This window comes from Venturia canescens, chromosome 9, assembly GCF_019457755.1.
Source record: "Venturia canescens isolate UGA chromosome 9, ASM1945775v1, whole genome shotgun sequence".
Taxonomy (NCBI): Eukaryota; Metazoa; Arthropoda; class Insecta; order Hymenoptera; family Ichneumonidae; genus Venturia; species Venturia canescens.
In genome coordinates, this window is record NC_057429.1 from 12,875,153 (window position 1) to 12,896,597 (window position 21,445).

The following is a 21,445-nucleotide window of genomic DNA, read 5'->3' on the forward strand; positions in this document are numbered from 1 at the left end:
TTGAAACGCCAAACAAAGTAACTAATCACGGTATATTTCACCGCGATTAACAAGAATCCAACCCGCAAGACGCGAGAGTTTTGCATTCCCGAGTGTTTTTCTTTTTTCTTTATCGTTTCTTCTTTTCTAAGAGGGAGTTTCTACTCCCGATAGTAAATTTTGTAGCTCTCTTTTTTTCCGTACGCACACACGCGCTCACGAGTTAGCTCCAAAAACTGTAGGAGATTCAATGAACGAACGACGAACGACTATCACGGTACGGTGAAGTGACAGGACCGAAGATTTTTTTCCCTTCGTACAAAAGTAAATTTTGACTACGTACGTACACTTCTCATTTATTTTCGCGAAAATTACGCGTTATATTTTTTGACTTGGTAATTACTCTCTTATTTTTATAGTTCACACTCCGCAATAATATTCTCGATTTCGACACATTGTTCGAGCAGCAGTCGGAGCAGTATACTCTGAAATTGTTCTTTTTGTTTATATACGCGTGACGAGACGAGACGAGAATACACTTGCGCAATCTCTTCTCTTTTGCCTCTCGCTCTCGTGTGATATTCCGAGCCGAGCTTCGTGCTCCGACCACGACCTTTCGACGGCACTGGCGGGATCGCCATTTGCTTTTTTTCAGATTCGACTTTGTCGTCGAGAGTGACGCTCGATCTTCACTCTCGTCCGGCCACAATGTTTTATGTTGATTTTACTGTTTTTGATTTCATTATTATACAGAGATATTGAACTTTACCAACATAGAAAAAGATAAAAAATGAGTGAAAAAAAGGGTTATGTTTTTGAGTAATGTTAAACCCCAGTTTTTCGTAGGTTAAAAACAAATGTTTTGAAACATCTTTGCTTGCCAGAAAAACTACCAACACATGGAATTCGATTGGAACACAAGAGTGCATAAAGTCGAGAATCAAATACAAAATTCTAAAAAATTCCAAAAATAAAAGTTGATATAATTGAAATAGAAGTTTCTTGTACAAATTTTTTCAGGATTTATCGTTCCGTATGGGATTATTAGTTTGTTTTCAGTATAAGTTATGTCTGGAAATGAGGATTATTCGATGAGACTGCTCCGGAATGTTCACGTGGGGCTTCCGAGTCCTGAGCCGGGGGAAACCGTCTTGGTTAGGGGTGATTACGAATATTGGCACTACAATTGCGATGGTTTTAAGGATCAGGTACATATGCATCCATGAGTATAGACAAACCGAGATGTCGAACGTCAAGTCTAATAACATGTTTTCACGAGATCTTAACCTGGACAGTTACATTATCGATGTCAACGAAGACGTGTTCTTTTACCAGGAATACGAACGAAACGATTAGAGATAGAGCAAAAATGTATTGGACCAATTTTGTAGAGCATCAAATTTTCTATAAAAAAGTATATGATACGTATTTTTTCTATCTTCCATAGTTAAGCCGCGTGAGCGCCCTGTAAAGACGATTTCCTGCTTTGGCTATTTTTCAAATTAGATTTTACATTTCTACCAAACGACTGAAGCTAGAAAAACGTTTCAGCTGACCTTTGGATAGGAAATTTTGTGCTCTACAAAATTACTCCTGTGCATTTTTGCTCTATATCTCTCACTGTTTCAATCGTACGTCCTTTTCCATTCTGGATACTCGAAAAAATGAACTTTTCGACTCAAAATTCGACCCAGACTTTGAGTCAGCCTCGTTTACTAAGTTTATTAGCAACACACGTTGTCCAACAACAAAACTAACGACTTACGCTTGCAGGGATGGGGATGCGGTTATCGTACACTGCAAACAATTTCGTCCTGGCTTAAGTTTAACAAGAAAAATTCGTCTGATGTACCGAGCTTAAGAGAAATCCAGAAAATCTTAGTCGACATTGAAGACAAAGAAAGTTCTTTCGCAGGATCGAGGATGTGGATCGGGAGTTTCGAAGTAAGTTTTCAAATGTTTACAAAATTTCTAAATCTCCACTTTTCAATGATATTCCATTTAAAATCTCCTTCGCCACAGGTGTGTTTGGTTTTGGATGAGCGATACGAAGTTCAGAGCAAAATAATTCACGTATCGTCGGGCAAAGACCTCAGTTCGCACGTGCCAAGCTTGAAGCTGCACTTTGAAAAATTTGGCAGTCCGGTGATGATGGGCGGTGACAAAGATTGTTCGAGCAAAGGTCTCGTTGGGATTCACGTTGGAGATGAAAACACGTATCTGCTCGTGGTTGATCCACACTTTGTGGGACGTGCCAAGAGTCGAGAACAATTGCAGCAGAATAATTGGACTAAGTGGCAAAACCTAAAAGACTTTATTGACAGTTCGTTCTACAATATTTGTTTACCACAGATCAAAAGTTGCTCTGCCTGATCTAAAGAATTTCGAGCAGGCAAGCTAAGCTTCTTTGAAAATTACTTTAAGCATCAGCCTCATTCGCAGTCATCATCGTTCCTCTTTTTTTTTACACATTCAATTCTCCACTGTTACTGCCATTTTCAAATAATTAATCCGTATTCAATATGAGACAGACTCCTTGAAGTACCCACCAAGAAATGTGCTCCGTCGTTCCCAGATCAGCTTCAAAAACCAAGCCCACGCCCATCGCGTTTCTTCGATTCGAAGTCGTGTAAACTGGCGTCTTTATTGTATTCTGTGAAAAAAAATCAATCATTTTTCAAGACTCTGCCCTCGTTTGCAAGGAGGATGCAAAACTTATTTTTCGTTGCATTTTTTTGTCTTTCGATTCGTTTGTTACTTCTTTTCTCTGGTTTCAACATATTTTTCAAATTGAAGTTTCCCCATTTTTGGGAAACTTTTTCTCACGGTTTACGGTCTTTAGGGTTGCAAAAATCTTTCACAAATATCATCGTTTTGAATGTTGTTTGTAACGTCGCTTTGTTTATGAAAAAAAAAACAGTTCCGTTGATACTTTTAATCGTACCTGGAGTTTTAAACGGTGAGTTTCGATTGGTATCACTGTGACGATTGGTAACTCTTCGATGAGCACCTTCGGATGTGATTTTTCGAGACAACTGTTCATCCAGTCCCATCGGGCACCCTCCAAGAATAAACCTTGTACGTAACAACCCTAATGACCAATGCAAAGAAGGGTACAGCTGAGTGTTTTTAGATGACATTTGGGATAAAAATTCGTTCAATCTTGTTGACAGTTACTAAAAGTTGGATAAACGTTCGCTCGATAAAGGAATGAAATTTTGAAAAGCTCTCGATTGTGTACCTGATCCGGCCTGTCTTCGATTTCCTCGGCTTTCAAGTATTTCGAAACTGAGGTATAAACGAGGGATTTGTCGAGAGGCCAATTGTTCTTCCTACATGACATTTGGACCAGCGCAGCAATGTACGTTTCCGGTATGTGGAGTCCTGAGAGCCAAATAACTATCGGTTCGTTGCAACCAGCCTGTGGGCAATTTGCATTCGTAAAAAAGCTCCTCTTCGTCCTTCCTTTGTGCTTCGTTCGTCGTTTCTAGACCATTACCCAATTCGTGTACTGAGCTATCCTCCTGTCAAAATGCTCCATCCAACTACCAAGATTTTTCTTCGTCGCCGGTGCCAAAGCTGCCCATTCCTGCGGCAATGTTCCGTTGTGAAGAGCGCTTGAAACACTGTCGAGTGTCGCGTCCATCCCAATTTCGCCTGCTATTGCCTGAGCAACGAATAAATTCATGTTATTTTTTCCCCGATAAATCCTTCCGCGTTTTTCTCCGGTTTTGCTATATTTGCAGCAAAAAATTTCAAGTTTGATTTATTGTTTGAAATATTTTCTCATTTCTTGCGCTTCTTTCGTTTGGAATTTCGTAAAATGTTCAGAAATTTGATTCGATACACGAAATAAAACGTGCATTTTCTCGAACTATTTTTTCTACCCAAATATTGTATCGGAAAAAATACTTTTCGCAACTGTGACAGGGTGGTCCTCATTCTTCTTATTAATCTGTTGAACCTCTCGAGTTCTTGAAACAAAACTACTGCAGATGGGGTTACACCGAGACCGAAATTCCTCTTGACTCTTATCATATCGTATTCCGGTGGCATCTTCGCCAGTATTTCGCTCGCCACGTTGTCGATGAAATCTTCTCTGCTCGTTCCTGAGCCGCTAACGGCTGAAATTCCCGTTTTTTTAAACGCATCGAAGTCAAATTTCACGATAAATTTACTGAAAATTCGATAAAAACTCAACCGATACGGGAAACATGAAAATTGGCGTTTCCGATGAAGCCGCTTAAAAAAATAATGATAAAAATTCATCAAATAATCGTGTTCGTACATACGTGTCGGGGCCAAGCCAGCTTTGACGAAAAAACAATTGCCCAAGTCAAATAATCAGAGAGCCCAATTGACAAAGGACATTGAACTATTGAACTACGAAAATTAGCAAACCTGTTTGCGGCTGAAGTTCGATAAGACTCGACCACATTTCTTTCGTTGTTTCGGTGAAATAGCCAATCTCCGCATTAGGATGGAGCCCGAAAACCTCAGGGGAATTAACCAGCGGGAGTTCTTCGATATAATCTATGTAAGCCTCGCGATTTCCTTTTTTTGGAATCACGTAATCAACACTTTGGTCGCGATAAAAATGAAACGGTTGGAACGAGTCGAATAGAAAATCCCCAAAGTATTCGTCCATGTAGATTTTGGACACACGCCTGTCGTAGCTGTCGATTACTCGACCACCGTACATTACCTGAAATTTCGTTCAACTAAAATCAAATTTAAGTAAAATATTTGAAAAAATGCAAACTTTGTAGCTGGGAAAACGCTCAGGTTTTTCTCGTCGTTTTTTTAAATTTTCATTCGCGATAACTCACTTCACCGACCAAATATTTAAGACTGTTCCAGGGAATCCTGTTCGGCTCTTTGCTGACCATAGCTTTCGTCAAATAAGTATCGAGTATCATGACACAAACATTGAAATCGGACTCGTTGAAGTCATAATTTATGTTCCATCCAATTTTTCCATATTTACGACGTTCCTGAAATTCCATTTTTCTTTATATTATTTTCATCGTGCTCGAGCCGATCATGAGACATCGTCGAAGAAACGTTCAGCTCGGTTCATTGCACTTATCAACATTTCGGATGGGGAAAATAGTTCAAGGGCTTATGTGCACTTGTGATGGGCGGAAAAATCGAAAATTATTTTTATTAGATATTCTTCAAGTCTGGAGAATATTTTCATCAAATTTCATAAAATTCGGAGCATTAGATTCGTAGCTATGAATATTTCAACTGACTGTCCGAAGAGCGGACAGTCAGAGCGGACTCTAATACTTGAATCTTCAAACGCCATTATCTTAGAATCGTCTTTTTTTAAAAATACCTTTGCGGTGGACAACACGATTACTAAAAAACTATTAATCCGATCCGTACCAAATTTATACCACTTGTTTATTATAATAATAGCTAGGGCCTGGACCAAGGCTCTCGTATTTTGTTGGAACGAAAAATTGTAACAAAAAAACCGAAAATTTAGCACCTCAAAAAATGAATTTTTTGTTAAAACCGTCGCCAATTCTTTTAAATCGACATTTTTACAAAATCCTTCGTCCAGGCTCGAGCTATTATTATAATAAACAAGTGGTATACGATTCGGTATGGATCGGATTTAATAGCTTTTTAGTTATCATCTCCACCGCAAGTGATGCTCAAAAAAACGGTTCTACTCACATTTTTTCAATAAACATTTATTTTCTTGTCGAAAAAAATCAAGAAAATCACGTTTTTCCGGCTGCTGCAAGCGCATAAAGGCCCTAAGTAAAAGTCTTCAGTGAAAATGAACGTTCTTTCGTGACCTTATTAGATCTAATGGCAAGTAATTTTGATGCGAACGTGGTTCGTTCTTCGACAAATTAATGGAGACGACTTGCGTTAATAAGAATTGTGGTTTCATAGTTCTGAGAAATGAAAATGATTGGGGGGGAAGAAGAAGTTATTTTTTCTCCTTGTAATCGCTCGTTATTAAAGCCATAATAATAATAATGAGCAATGATACCTGAACGACGGCATGATAAAATGCGAGCACGTAAACGAGGTGTTTGTAAATCGGATGATCGCAAGATTCCAGGCTCTGCGGTCGCATTTTAAAGTACGTGTTTCTCAAATTTAGCTTGAGGCCATTGGGTGGTTCAGTCACGACTGTTTTATCAAAATATAATGGATCGTTGAGTGTCGTAAGTAATCGTTGCTCGCAGGAGAAAATTAGTAAAAAGTTTTCGCTGTGATTTAGCAACGATCCTGGTCGCTCGTTCCAAGACGTACCTTTCAGCGACTGTTGCAGTATTCCAATGGGAAAAGTTTTAGTCGGATCGGTTGTTAGCCAGAGCCGAAAATCAGGATGAGGCTTTCCCATGTTTTCTAATCTCTTCTCAAGCTCTCTCGTGAAACCCAACAGCAGGTGACAGTTCTGGAGCATCAACCATTGACCACGCGCAACCGCGTTTTCTAGCAGCTCTATAGCGGCCTAGAAAAATTTATTCATTTTAATGGTAAAACCAGCAGTGGTACGGCCTCAAAAAATACTTTTTTTCGTCAATTTTTTGAGTTCGAGGAAAAATTCAACTGCACAGCAAATAATTATGATCGAAAAATATTTTTGCAGCAGCTCGAACGAATTGTTCGGGAAAAAGTTCGAATCGAAACAAGAAACGTTAACGAGCCTTATTCTACAAAATCTTCCTTCACAAAGATTTTACCTTTTCTTGTCCCTGTCCAAGTGACAAATACCGAAATTTGCCTCCCCCGAAATCGTAACGTTCAGCGAGTTTCATTAGTTCGGAGGTGGGATCAGATCCAGGGCTGAGTATAAAGATAATTGGAATATTTGGTGAGCTGCGTTCGAAAATCATGTCAAAACTGACGTTCGGTGGTGTGATGAATTGCTCGCCCATTACGGTGCTTATGTAATTGATGACACCGCGATAAACCCGATCAACGCGGAAGCATCGGATCAGCATCAATTTTTCGAAGGGTTTCAACGCTTTGGTGTATCCGCATGGGAAATTTTCTGATTCCGGAGTGTCCGAATCGTACCACTGAAACAAGGATTCGAACGATCGATTACGAATCTCAAGAAGCACCCAATCGCACCGACGCGTTGACTAAAAATCGTCTTTTTGTTCAATACTTTTTTCCACTCGTTCTCTCGCTGGTCCAGCTGTTCAGGGAGTTTGGAAAATTTATCCGGAAAGTCGCTCGCCAATTTAAGGACGTCGTTCCACCCGGCGGAGCTCAGCCACTGGGCAGGATTGTTTTTCGTCGTTTTTTCCAGCGTGACGTTACCTTTGATGAAAAAATCGAGCTGCGCCTGGTTCAGGCCCTCGATCGTTTCCTCGATTCTCGTGCAGATTTGGAACGAGTAGAGGAGCTTGTGTTTCTCGAAAATTCCAGTGCAACCGTATTCGTAAACGTTCTTCGTCAGGGTGTTAATTATATTTCGCAATCTTTTGACCAGAGCAGGATCGGGAAGTGATTTTTTCAGTGAATAAATGAAAACTTCGAGGTAACTCGAGAGAGAATATTGGTACATGCTGTTGACAGTTGCCATGTCCGCTAATACGAAGAAAAGTATTGCTCCTCGCTTCGCTGCCGGACGATAACCGTCACGAAGTTTGTTTATGTCGGTCGCCGTTACTCCTGCGAGAAACAACTTCGTCGTCACTTCGCTTGCACTCGACTTCGTGTTCTCGAGGGTCTCTATCAGGTCTATGTTGTCCAGCATGTTTCCCTGATTCGTCGCTATTTCACGCAACAAACTATCTTCCAAATGCTGCAAAAGCTTCTTGTTCTCACTCGTCTCAGCTATCAACGTCTCACGCTGCTCCTCGATGTCCGCTCTCTCCGTTCTCACGACCACCGAAAGCAGTTGATCTTCCAAGCCCTAAAAATTACCAACTCGTTAACACTGACAATAGGACAGAACATTTCGAGAGGAGATAAAACAAAAATTTAGCTAGAAGCAAATATTCAGGGTTCAGGATATTTTCATCGTCAAAAAACGTCGGTTGGGACCGTCTTCGTTGGCTCAAACTCCAATAAATACGGTCCACCCAAAGAAATATTTGAAAAATGGGAAAGACGACAAAAGTTGAACAGAATACCAAAAAAATTTCATCGTGGACGTGATGAAATTAAAATTCTTCCTTGCAGCCGTCTCGTGGCAAATTCCAGATCGTTAAAAACTTGTAAAATCATGACAGAAGAAATATCGTGATTTATTGTTTAGAAAATTTCTTGAGTTCGTCGAATTTCGTGTGATTGAAAACCATTTTTCAGACGACTCTTCCCATGGCAGTAAAGAGGGTTCGTTTGTAAAAATGATGCAAGATTTTCGAATAACTTACGGTAGTCGTGACCATGTAATTTATGACAGTTGCTTTGGCGTAAACGGCAGGATTGAATTTTGGATTTAATAACTTGGTCGTAAGATACATTCGGAATCTAGGATCGTAATCGACTTCTCGATCTCCCAGCATCACGTAATCTCGTCCAGCAACGTCTTTGAGGCAAATAAAATGAAATTAATATGCATCGGTTAAAAAAGATTCCACGCACATGTGTGGTTTGGTTTATTTGGGCCAAAAAATGTTGTTACGTTGGATATTTTTGGCCAAAACGTTGTCAACAACAGGATCGATGTAATCCACGTCTTCGAAGACGATTGGGAAACCATATTTGACTGCCATTTCAACTTGCTTGATAAAATCAGCGTCGTTGAAAGTTATGATTTTAAGATTATTTTTAAATTCTCGTTTTTTTATCCAGTTGAGAGCCTGTTGCTGGGGATCAATGCAAAGAGGGAACCTCGATGCTCGCGTCGTAAGAATGCCATTTTGAACGGATAATTCGTCGGGTGGCAAACCTTCCGAATTCCAACTGTCAAAAAATTCGAGAAAGTTGAAATAATTGAGATTTGTTCTTCTTATTAGTGAATAATTACGATCGCAGCAGTGATTCGTTTACCCGCTGATTTCAACGTCGTTCGTCAGCTGTTGTTCGATGCGATAAGGTACCGAAAGTGGAATATTTTTATCCAATATACTGTTCGTCCAATCGCCGTAAACCATTTCGTTTCGAAATTCGTAAGAAAATGGTCCGTTGTAAGATAAAAAACCAGCCGAAAGCAAACAGTTTCCAATGATTTTCTCCATCTCTTCGTTTAGGCTTTTCAACTCGCTCTGCCATCTTGTATTCTCTGAAGACAGCCCACCAATCAGTTTGTCAGCTGCGATTAAACGTCTTTGCAGCAAATCCGTTTCCTCTTGCAGTCTCTGACGATCCTTCATCGCCGTGTCGTATTTCGCTTTCAATTCTTTCAACTCCTTTTCCAGCTTATTCAATTCGATCTCTTCTTTTTCCAATGCTTTGCGCGCCTTCTCCGCTTCGGCTTCCAGCTCCTTGACTTTTTCGATTTTTGGCTTTACCTGATATCGAGGATGGAAAAGTCGCCTATTTTATCAAAAATTATAACTTTTCTTATTCATTTATTTTACATTTACATTTGCAAACGAAGCTTTGATTAACCTCTCTGAATACGGTACAATAATCCAGTACAGCAAGAAGAAATTTGTAGAGACCGTAGCCAGCTTTGCTGATGCTCTGCATCTGATCCAATTTGTTGGATTTTTTTAAATGCGTCTTCACCATTTGTTGTTGCTTCAACGTTATCTGATCGCAGTCCATTTCCTGAAGAGTCCTCAAAAAACTCGGGTCGCTCATCATTCCCTTTGCACCCTTCCACGAAACGTCCTTAACCCCTCGAATTATTGCGATACATTCGCAAATCGTTTGAACTGGTTCAGGAGGAGTAGCAAAAGATCTGCAATAAAAATAGAAGAAAAAAAATTGTGAGGGTACTTTGGAAAATTATCAGCGAAATTGGAAATTATCACTTTTTTTTTGCCAATACACGTTAGCGAAATTTGAACTTTCGCACCTTATTTCTGTGATGTCACTTTTTTCGAGTTCTCCGAGTGCAATTCTCGCCAAATTAAGGGCAGGTTGAGCCTCAGCGAGGGCCGCTCTCGCTTCAGCCGATTCCCTCGTTATCACCTTATTTTGCTCCTCGATTTCTCCTCTCTTTTCCTCACTGAGTGCCTTTTTTTCCATAGCCACATCCGTACTCGATCCAATCGAGGACAACAATTGCTCGCAGTTTTTCGTCTGCTCAGCGACTTTGACTCGCTGGATAGCAAGAACAGAATTCAATTCCTCGAGCGTCGCGGATGCTTCGGCTATTTTCATCAGACCTGACCAAACAAATTTACACGATGCTTTGAATCATCGTTCACCAGCAATAGAAAAATTTTCCCGCTTCATAATTCCTCGCACTGTTGAGAGCTCAGCTCCGCGTACACATTTTTCGTTAAAAATTATACCATTAAAAATGTTTTATTTCTTTACCTCCCGAGAGACGCACACACTGCATGCTGATGAAATCCTTTTTCTCGATGAGCAGATTCAAATAAAGGTTTATAAAGTCGAGATAATGTTTCGGTGTGACATAATTAAATCGTCGCAATTTTGCTAGAAAATCGGACGTGTAGTGACCGATTGAAACGTGCACGTGTACCATGTGTTTCACTATCGATTCCCGAGTTTCTTCTGGGATTATTGGATTCTGCGGATGCAATAAACTCTCTAATGAAGCGAGTCAGTCAAAAATTTGTTGAAATAATCGTTTGCGTTGATGAACTCACGTCTCTCAAAACTACGTTGGCAACCGCCAAAAGTGCTTGTTCAGGCCACGTGAACATCCAATCGATCGTGGTGCTGTTAACCAGGCCTGGATAGCTGCGACAATGTGTCCGAAGAGTTTCGCCAGCCGGGCTCATCGAAAGTGCAATCCTCAAATTGGCGAGGCTCCTTTTCGCGAAGAAAGACCAAACGTTTTCCCTGCGATTTTCAAATTCCAAATTAACCCAGCGAACGATTAAAATAGTCACGTTTTCCAGGGTATTTTTATATAGAGAAGAAAAACAGATTTGTTCGAGCTCCGGCAGAGCCAAAAAAATCAATTTTCCTTCCTTTTTCCGACTCTCCGAGTCCTTAAATTTACACTAACTTCGTGATCCCGAATCCGGATTGTTTCGCTGCGGTTCTGCACGAACTAACGATCGCGTCCTTTTCTTCATCAGTGAACAAAGACGGCACTACCCCCGTCATCAACATGTTATTAACGAGTTCGAGAAAGCTCTCGTCAGCGATGTGAGCAGCGGTGAATAAAAATACGATTTTTTTGTCCTCAACGCCGACGATGTTGTACAGTCTTTTCATGTCCTCTCGAAAACTATTGTCGTTGTAGCCTCGGCTCAATGAGATTTCGAAAGTTTCGCAATCGGCAGCGAACGCCGCCAGTTTTATTACACTCTGTTTTCCACTGCCCCCGATTCCCACGACGAGCACGTGTCCGCGATGCATTCTCAATGAACGGTGGACTCGAGTCAGATGCTCCAGAGCATCGTTGAACAGGACCATGCTTATTTTCGTATTTCTTTCGTTGTACTCTTCTAAAATCTATGAAAAATCGTTAATCAACTGAAAAAAGTAACTTGACCAAATATTTCTAGTCGCAATCGTTCTGGGCGAAACGTGCATAGTTTTTTTTTTCCCCCCCAATGATCGAAAACTTTCGAATGCAGTGGAATCATTGTTTTGCAATGCAATTAACGTACGTTGGAGGCAGAAAAACTAAATTTTTTACGAACCTCCATAAACAGGCTGTAAACCGCTTCGTAATCGAGCAAATCTTCATAAAATCTTGGCTCACTCTCGTTACAAGCATTTCTAAAGTCACCGAACAGCAGAGGATTTCTCAAACTGTACTCAATTACTTGAGGCTGCTCGTTCCAAACGGCTTGAATTTTCGACTCTAAACTTTTGCTCACGAGATTTTGGTCCTGTAATGATGTTTTATACGACGGAGCACGACATTTTCATTATGTAACTTTAAGAGAAAGACTCGACGTTTTTACTACTTACCGAATCGATTATCAATCGATCGCACATTACTCGAGTGAATTCGTTTCTCCAGAGGCGAACGAATTGTTGAACTGTTGGAAAGTACGATGGATCACTTTGTATAAGACCAGCTGTGATTCTCGAGAGATCGCGCATGTTGAAAACGTAGTGAAATTTCGATGGGGTTGGTGGCAACTCGGTCGTGACGATCTCCAAAAATTAAAACGTTTTTTTCTCTTTAATTCATTCAACAGGACAAATTTGAAGTTTTCATGAGTAATACGTTCGCCTGGTCACTCGAACCACTTTACTGAATAAATTTATCAATTTTTCTCTCCTTCAAGACATTTTTTGCTACCATCGTCTTTTTAACGAAGCAAAGAATTTTTATTGGTTCCTCAATAGTTCGTTTAACCCTTTAATACGGTGAAAAAAAATTTTTTTCAATTTTTTTTGACGCTACAGATAATACAAATTTATTGTGACATCACCATTAATAAATTAATCGAGTTAATCAATAATTAACTCGATGGTAGCAGAGGCACTTTGGAAAAAAGATGCTCACCGGTGAACAATATAGATCGAAATCTACTCGACCGATTCTTTTGAAATTTGACATAATTCCTTACATAATTGACCGAATAACTACGAGAGAAATTTTTTTTTTTAATTTTTTGTGACACTTAGAAGTGGAAACACCAATTTCTCGCCTAAAAACAGCCCATTTGTCATTGTAAAATTATGAATTACGAAAAATTGAAGAAAAACTCTCGTGTCGCAATCAATAAAATAAATTTGTACTGTGCCCTTCCCCCTTAAGAGTACGTTTTATGGTGTACTCAAAAAAATGAAATTCACCTTGTACAGTTCGAGGGTCATTTGGATAAGAATATTTGCGACAACTTGGACCTCTTCAGGGAACAATTGCAAATGGCCTGCGAGTATGCTCGTATAAATGTAATGGAGTGTAGCTTCGTTGGGAAAAGTAACATTGTAAATGGAGAACATGGAAATAAATCGTGGATCGACCTCGTTCCTTCCACCGCCTGCTTTTCCCATTGCTGCTAAAAACACTGTGACAATTTTTGAACATCGAAACCCATTAAATTGGAGCATTTGGTCGGAATCAGTTGAAAGATAGAAAAACAATGGTGCGCTCACAAATGTCTTTGATTTGTTTCCAATTCAGGTCTTTTCCACGATCGTACATTCCGCCTCGCTCGACCAGCAATTTCAGCAACGCTATTGGCTGCTGGGTCCCATAAGTGTCAACCAGCGGCATATTCATGTCGTCCATAAATACAATCAACTTTTTTCCTGGCGGAGGGCCGTACAAGTCACGGGTTTTCCTCTCCACCGCCGATTCGATATTCCTTTGCACGTCCATCGAAGTTGTTCGCGATGAGAAATTGATGAGCAGCTGATTCTAAAATCACGGATTTTTCGAACGTTTGATATTTCGTAGCAAAAGGACTCGAGATGTGAATCGAAATGATCAAATTGCTCTGCTAGAGGGGAATGAATTAGCTTTTTGTTCGTAATGAAAAAAAAAAGAAAAAAATCTTTTTCGTTCTGTTTTTTTTGCAAAACGATTGTCAGCGTGATCACTTTGTTTCGAACGCACGTCAACGAGCAAGAAAGTGAATTCAAATTGAATCTCTTTGGGTACAAGAATTTTCAAAACCCTCCTCCGACACTAACTCTAAAAACTTTTTGTACTTTTTTATCAGTCGATTGCCTCAGCTCGAAAAGCTGATCGGGAAAGAAACATTTTACTTACGAATTTTTCCGGATCTAATGCTCTCAGAAAATCTTGAATAACCGCAGTTTTGGAAGTTCCAGTTTCACCGACTAAAAGTACAGGTCGCTTGAGATCGTTCATTAATTTGACGAACCAATTTGTCCGGAGGGTGTCGATGGTAGGGACGAGGATGTCAGAAAAATGTTTGCTCCTGTCGTGAACGTACGACGGCACGAGCCACTTCCAAGGCATCCAGACTTTTTTCTCGATATCGAGAACGTAATCGAAGAGCGATCGAAAGAAGATCGGTATGTAGCCTTATTGGAAGGAAAAATGAAATTTTTTGAATGCTTTCGTTCGTCAAAACTGCAAAGATTGGTAACAACTCGAAATGGTTTTTTTTTTTTTTTTCCTTACGAACAGTCGCCAATTTTTCAGGCGTTTCTTCGACCATCATGAGACCTGCTATTTTTTTCATAAACTCATCAAAATCGTTTCTCGATTTGAGAACGAGCGAAGCTCCCAAAGAACAATAACACGATTGTATATAAACAGCTTCGAGTAGCTCGTTTCGCTCGCTCGTCGTTTGGCTGATTAAAGTTTCCTCCTCGGGGCTGGAAGCCTCGCCAGTTTGTTTCACAGGAGGCTCGTCTTCCGGCCGCGGCGGATAGAGACCGTCGATCATGTAACACAATTGACTGACCATGTTCAGTGCCGTTTGCGGTATAATCATTTTCAAAGGAAGCACTTGTTGCATTCCCAACATTCCATCGATTATTAGATTCAATGCACCGTGCACATATTTGTCGCACAAGCTACGTAAACATTCTTGTTCCGATTTGCATCTCGTGTTTATCCAACGATCCATGTACGGCTGATAGCCCAAATTTTTTGGATCTATGTAAACCATTCCGGCACGAGATACCGTGGCTGGAGATGCGTGCTGCAAATCCCCTACCTTAATGAACGAAAAAAAGCTCAAAACAAAATAGTGAGCGACCGAGGCGATGATTTTACGGGTTTTTTTTTTTTTCATTTTAACTCCAATGTTGACATTCGATTTTGAAAATTCGATCAATCTTACTTCGAACAGAAGACTGCAGTGGTTTTGCAATTTGATTCTCTCCTGATTGGCCAGTGTCAAAAGTTTATTGTCGTCCATTACCGAGTTCATGTTCTCGATCCACAAAGCATCGACGTCACCATCGAAAAGAATGTACTTCCTTTCGTCGTTTTCGCTCTCGAGAGGCCTATTTATCTCGCGAAAAATACTGCTCAGTAAACCGTCCGTCCAATCTCTCGTCAACGGATCAAGAATTCCGTACAATTCTACCACGGTGCAAGCCTAAAAAATGTGCTTCGATTATTCTCAACTTCATTGATAAAAAATACAACAATAAATTTGGCAATAATTCGTTGGAACCTTGGGGTTGAGAATGTAGAGTTTCGTTGCTTTGTCCAGAAGAGTTTGAGCTTTACAAAGTGTCTCGATAACCACAGTTTTTCCACCCCCAGTTGGTCCAACTATCATCGTCGAGTGCCTCGTCATCATGACTTCGTACAATTGCACGACTTTGTCGACCTGAACGTGAATTTTACAATTTTTCGAATTCAATAATTCAGCTTGTGAAAATAATAGTTGGAAAGAAATTTGCGAAAAAAGAAGGAATTTCGTGAGCGAAAGAACTTTCGAATGAATCGAGAGAGCAGTTGAACCAACATTTTTCTCGAAACGATGAAACTCGATTGCTGAATGAACGTACTTGGTCTCGAAGGATGATGTAACCATCCTGCTGGAGCACACTTTCGACAGCTCCATTAAAATCGGGATAACCGAGTCTCGGACAATCCAAGCCGGGAAACAAGTCCTTGATGAGTCCGAGGAAGAGTGGAACATCATCGTAAATGAATTTGGGAAGATTCATGTCTCTGAGTGCTCTCATGAGGACGACATTTTCGGGGAGCTCGGTGGAGCTTCTTTTCAACTGACCGGCCATATTGAGGACTGATTTTAGAGCTCTCAATCCAAAATCGTAATGTGTCTGTTTGCTCAATTGCTCGCGAGCGAGAGAATAGAGGACGGTCATTTTCTTGGCGAGTACTTTAGCGGTGAGAAACCCCGCGCTGAATAATTTTATTTGACAAATCATTTCGTTGTCAGGGACGATGCAGACGACCGGTCTGAAAAGGGCTTTTACGGATTCCGGAAGCTCCGTACGACCAGCGTACCCGGGGTTCATAGTTATGAATATGCCGACTTTCGTGTCCAGGGCAATGTCTTGATTTTCAAACTGTAATTTTAAAAATTCAACGTTTCATCCGAATTTTAATTGAAATGACAATGAAGAAAAGCTGGAATAATTTTAGTTCGATTGGAATGAGAATAAGCTCACCACGAATCGCTTGGCTTTCATCTGCAAAGCCGAACGTATAGTCTGTAACTGGGTCGATATAACCGATAATACGGAAATGTCGATTCGATTAAACTCATCGAAACAACCCCATGCCCCGCACTGAGCCAAACCACCCAAAGTCCTTCCAATGGCTACGTAATCCATGCCTTCTCCGCAGTTCGTAACGACGCACAAGAGACCAAGCGCTTTTGCCAAATCTTTCACCGTCTCGGTTTTTCCAGTCCCGGCTGGACCAGCTGGCGCACCTCCCATTTGCATCGACAGGGCTTGGGTTATCGTCAAATAAATCCTATCGGTCAATGGCGTTATTACCAAACGACCGTTCAAACCCATGTACTCGTAACCGTATTCGAAACGCCCCGAGCATTGATTCATCCAAATGTTGTCGAGATCGTGGACCCAATAAAATCTGGTTCAATGAAAAGTCCACCGAAAATTCATACGTTTTCATTAATTAATTAACCAATAAAACATTGATTGGTTAATTTACAAGATTTTAATACAATTCCATTCCTCATGATGAATAACCTAACATGAGAACGAAACATGTAAAATGACTCACCGATGTGTTAACTTTATTCCTTAATAACCTTGTAATCTCAAATTTATTTCTCAAGAAACATCTCTCATCGAAAATATGCCTGTTTCAATAATTTGATTCTGAAACACCTTAATTCTTAAATGTGTGCAAAAGCATCTCATTTCTGAAATACTTGTTATCTTTGACATCCCTGAATTGTTTGTCATGAGAGAGGTTTTGGAATATCAAAATTCCAAAATAAAGTCCTTTCAGCATGAAGATATTTCGGAAAAGATTTTTTCGAGTACAATGAAAATGTTTCAAAATAGAATTACGAGAACATTTTTTGTATTGAAGATATTTCTTGAATTAGATATTTTTGTTTGTTTGGGCATAAATATATTCGCCATATAAATTTATTTGAGGAAAGTAGAAATGGAGATGAGCGTTGTTACATCGCCAAAGGATTACCTTAATTGGCTCTCCCACTCAAATTCCATCGCATCCATAATGCTGTCTCGTACGAATCCATCGATTATGTCACGAATGTGAACGTCAACCGTCAACACAGTGTCCAATTTTTTTCTGTCGTTTTTAGTTAAGCTATCTCCAGCTCCGCCCATTAACATCACGACTTCTTCCAATTGAGAATTCAGTTGTTGGAGATACTACGAGCAAACGAATAAAAAAAAATGTTGTCATCATATTTTTACGATTTATTTTGATCGACTTGGAAAAATGTACTTCTTTCATTGCTCGCTTTTTTCCATTCGCTATTCTCTCGAAAACATTTTCGGTTTCAGCTGTCCACCAAATTTGATTGGCAACGAGTATCATCATCCCTTGAAATTCCAGCATCCATTCGGTCCGCGGTCTTCGCACCTTTTCAACGAAATTTCGCATTAGCCGAAGCGAAGAGGAATCGAGTCAGTGTAAAAAGTGTCTTTCGATTTTACCTTTCCGTAACTGTAAATCGCTTTTTTGGAGATAAATCTGTTGGATCTTCTCATTTCGGCGAGTGCCAAAACCATCCAATCTTCGATTTTCCCCTCGGCAATGACGGCTTCGCTGAATTCCATTATTTCTTTTTCGCTCGAAATGAGAGCTGTGGCGATTGATTTATCTTTGCTGTCACGTTCGAGCCGAAATTTGTCCAGATTGTCAAACATTTTTGAGACGTGTTCTTGAATCACTGCAGAATCGGAGCTTCCAAGGATTCCCAACAATTCGTCGTCGCTTATGAAATTGAAGCGGGGAAATACGGCGCGTTTCGTGCTGAGATAGTCGGTCAACGATTTTTGGCATCTTTCGAGACCATCGATGAGCGCTTCGAATTCGTCCCTGCGCCCGGGTGCCATGCAGCACTCGACAACGTTCAAACGTTTTGCGGTGTCGAGCATTATTTTTCTGAACGTCTTGTCAATTTCGTCGAATTTCCTCGCCTCCTCCGGTAGCTGCGATCTTATATCGCTGCCCACAAATATTCCCTCGAGGTACAACCATTTTCTTTGCAACTCCATCCACGCCTCAATCACCCCCGATATCGTTTGCATCGTTTTTTCCCATTTTTGTACGTTTCCGAGAAATGGCCCGATGAATTGGGATGCAGCCATGCTTTGTAAATTTATCGTATTGTCCTCGAGGACCTGAATCAATTCTTCAACTGGACCAAGAATGTATCCACGATCTTCTGTGCCTGCAATACCATTTTTTTAACTCTCGATCGTCCAGTTTATCAATTGAGTTATTTGACTCATCGAAAACTCAATTGTCGAATGCAGAGCTTCCCTCCCAGGTCTCGCTTGTGTTTATGAGATGAGAGAATGGACGAGCAACGATTATAAATCATTATACAGCGATAGAAGCAGCTAAACTCGACTTTGAATTTTTGGGATTTTTAGAGTGCAGAGTGAAAAATTTTATGAAAAACCAATCGAATTTCCTGTACGTCACAACATTTTTTTTCTATTTTGGAAAATTGGCACTTTACACTGCCTTAAAATTTGAAACATTTGATGCGCTCGCTTGTTTCTACTGCTGTAACGGTAATTTGCATCGTCGTACGACGACTTTCTTTGGGAAATGATATTTTGCTGAATATTCAGAGTCATTCTGAATTTTCAAACGCGAAATATCACTTCTAACCATTCGAATGACTGTGAATACGAATATTGGATTTTCCAGCCAAGAGAAAACACGTTTTCAACCTTTAAAATGTCTGACAACTGTGAATTCCATGCTTTTCCAGATCTCCGAGACTTCCTTGACACCTCGCTCGATAGAGAGTTCTTTGATAGCGTTAGTGACGATGGATGAAGCGATGTCTTGAAACTTTGCCAAGTCCATGGCGAACATGTTCTCGAGAGTGAATCTTCAGTGAGAAAAACATAAAACTCTGTCAATGATTTCTAACGAAATTCGTGATAAAACTTTCGTTTCGTCATTCCTCACCGTTGCATTTTTTTAGCCTTCCGTACGAATGTGTTAGTCGATTAAAAGTCCAATTAATAACAATAATAATAATAATAATACAAAAATATTGAACACCGCACAGTTCTAAGCTGCGAACAAAAATCAATTTTTTTTCAATCCTGATATTTACGTCGCGAAGCGAGCGTTGCCTTTTTTCCGATGCCACCGAGGATCGATAGAACAGCAGGACAAAGTCGTCGCTGCTATCGACCCTTCGGCTATTATTTCGTAACGGGAAAACCCTTAAAAAGTAATCTTAGTTAGTGGATCTTAACTGGTCTTAACTGTCCCTACTAAAGTCCGGTTATCACTATTTTTTAAGGCACTAAAAGAAAGTCTGGAAAATGGGGATGGCGATGGTCGCGAGGTTCCATTAATGATCTCCACACCTGCTAGGTTCCATGTCAAAATGAATGCCCGTTCTGTTCATCAGTTCTTCCCAGTGTCTCTCGCGCATCGCCTCGTTCTTCAGTTCAACGAAGAGGGGAACAGAATTTTTAAAAGTTTTCATGGTCGCTTCGAGCGACTGAGCAACGTTCAGTTGTCTAACAGATTTAGGCATGCGACGAAATTCTTTGATGAACTGTTCCATTCCGTCCATCAATTGTTGAGGATTGAGATCGATCCACAAGGTTTTGGACCAGCTGTCGCGCGCGCTCTTCTGGGCCCTGTACAACTTATAAACCATCTCCATGCCCCCGTAGTCCTGCTTGATTTTGAGAAAAGCTGAGTAGTCGGCGGGCTCGAGATCGAAGAGGATTTCGGCGTTCGAAAGGTCCAAACGTTTTGCCTCCATTTTGTCAATGAGTTTTCCGTACTCCTGACACAAATAAAACCCACGCGTGGACGGTTTTTTCAAGGCTCTATATTTGCAAAGGATTCCATAAAGACATTTCCCATTTCTTCTCACCTCCATCTTCTTCAGCCCAGAATCCAGATCACTTCCAACGCTGCCTGGACCACTGTGCTCGAAGAGCTCAGCAAACTCGTAACACTCCAGGCCGAAATTAGCAATTTGATCTCTCGTCATATCGCAGAAACGATCTTTGGTGCTTTCCAGGGTAGTGGCTCGATAGAGTGCCCCGAGATAAAGAGAGTTCCAGTCCTCTTCTAATTTGTAAGCCAATTGCTCATCGTCCTCCGAATAATTAACTCCGTGAATACCGAGAGTTCTGAAGGTTTCCTAATCGACAAAAACATCGAACGAAATTGCGATTGAGCTTGATTTTCATACACGCAGATGTTTATCGAGCAAATTCTCACCTGGTAAAGATAATATTGAACCTCGGATTGGACTGCCAATTTTTTAATATCGGCGATCGCTTGCATGACGACTTTGAACCTGTCCAGTCCGCTGATAACCAGCTCAACATCGCTTCTGAACAACTCGATTTTTGTTTTGAGACTTTCCATCGACTCGCGAGTTTCTGCGAGTAAATAATTGCCGAGAATTTGTTTCCATTCGTTCGCATGATCCTTAATCCCCATGAGCAACGGGACCAAATTGATTCTTCGTCCAATTAAACGTAATCGATCATCAAAATGGGTAAAAAATCTCGGCGATCGGACAAATGGGAATTTCAATTGGGTAATTCAGGCATTACCTAACACTCGATACATCGAAATATGGCAGCATTTCGTCGATCTCTTCGATAATACTCCCGTAGAAAGTAAATTTCTCATCGTAATGCAACAGCGTGGGATTTTCATCTGCGAATTTCTCGCATACCTGAACTTTGTCAAAACGCCAAAGGTTGTGGTATTTTTTCCAACGGTGCAAATATTTCCAGCAGTCGGTCGTTATTTTTTGAATTGTTTCTTGTATCCCGTATACACGATCGTTAATTGTCTAGGAAAGGAAACGAAGAAGCAAAAATCTATTTTATAAAAATTGATCGATTGAGTAATTTCGTGATAAATGAACATGCCCGGAGGCCCAGCCGCGTTAACTTTTCGCTTGACGAACTCTATTGAAGAAATATTATACCTGAATACTGATAATGTCTTCGTAAAAATTGAACGTAACAAACTCCTCGGAATCGAGTTGTTTGACGGGTTTACACTCGTGACACGTGGTTGCCATCCATCTCGGAAACAATTTGAATCTCTCGAGCAAATCTTTGACGTCATGGAGGACGATGGCTCGTATTTCATTGGGGCTGGGCCTTAAAATAACTTCGGACGCCACGAGAATAGCGTCGACTTGAAAAATTGCTTTATCTCCGATCAGCAAAGCATCAAGGGTTTCGAGATTTCGAACGATGCAACGTATGAAAGCCCTGAATATTTTGGCTTCGTAATGCTCGTAAAATGATCGCATTCCAGGACTCCTACCACTCGATG

General features: G+C 40.5%; 2 protein-coding genes across 8 annotated transcripts; one reads left to right on the top strand and one right to left on the bottom strand.

The window, feature by feature from the left end:
- Positions 1 to 185: 185 nt before the first annotated feature.
- LOC122416379 (UFM1 specific peptidase 1) lies at positions 186 to 13,026 on the top strand. 7 transcript variants are annotated; one of them, XR_006262097.1, is made up of 6 exons: positions 578 to 1,187; positions 1,753 to 1,923; positions 2,002 to 2,371; positions 2,900 to 3,057; positions 3,153 to 3,351; positions 12,823 to 13,026. XR_006262097.1 is itself a non-coding variant. In XM_043429284.1 (4 exons), exons 2-4 carry the CDS (start codon positions 1,047 to 1,049, stop codon positions 2,350 to 2,352), a joined length of 663 nt encoding a protein of 220 aa, XP_043285219.1. In that variant the 5' UTR covers positions 186 to 318; positions 1,028 to 1,046; the 3' UTR covers positions 2,353 to 2,505. The 7 variants fall into 7 exon arrangements, 5 of the variants coding, with proteins under 5 accessions (XP_043285219.1, XP_043285218.1, XP_043285217.1 ...); XR_006262096.1 differs by lacking the exon at positions 12,823 to 13,026 and having other exon boundaries at positions 3,153 to 3,853; XM_043429284.1 differs by lacking the exons at positions 2,900 to 3,057; positions 3,153 to 3,351; positions 12,823 to 13,026 and adding an exon at positions 186 to 318 and having other exon boundaries at positions 1,028 to 1,187; positions 2,002 to 2,505.
- Dhc98D (Dynein heavy chain at 89D) lies at positions 2,271 to 21,445 on the bottom strand. Its single transcript, XM_043429288.1, has 38 exons — positions 21,090 to 21,445; positions 20,707 to 20,951; positions 20,366 to 20,612; positions 20,013 to 20,285; positions 19,492 to 19,922; positions 18,838 to 19,001; positions 17,587 to 18,326; positions 17,375 to 17,512; positions 17,102 to 17,298; positions 16,090 to 16,519; positions 15,460 to 15,987; positions 15,120 to 15,278; positions 14,781 to 15,041; positions 14,114 to 14,654; positions 13,736 to 14,013; positions 13,117 to 13,381; positions 12,814 to 13,028; positions 11,977 to 12,165; positions 11,703 to 11,894; positions 11,060 to 11,511; positions 10,695 to 10,890; positions 10,399 to 10,615; positions 9,932 to 10,244; positions 9,520 to 9,814; positions 8,959 to 9,419; positions 8,591 to 8,871; positions 8,340 to 8,494; positions 7,124 to 7,876; positions 6,693 to 7,031; positions 6,259 to 6,460; positions 5,993 to 6,135; positions 4,809 to 4,973; positions 4,381 to 4,684; positions 3,892 to 4,103; positions 3,479 to 3,646; positions 3,221 to 3,400; positions 2,924 to 3,070; positions 2,271 to 2,632 (listed from the first exon to the last, which is right to left on the bottom strand). The coding sequence occupies exons 1-38, from the start codon at positions 21,420 to 21,422 to the stop codon at positions 2,486 to 2,488; spliced, it is 10,956 nt and encodes a 3,651-aa protein (XP_043285223.1). The 5' UTR covers positions 21,423 to 21,445; the 3' UTR covers positions 2,271 to 2,485.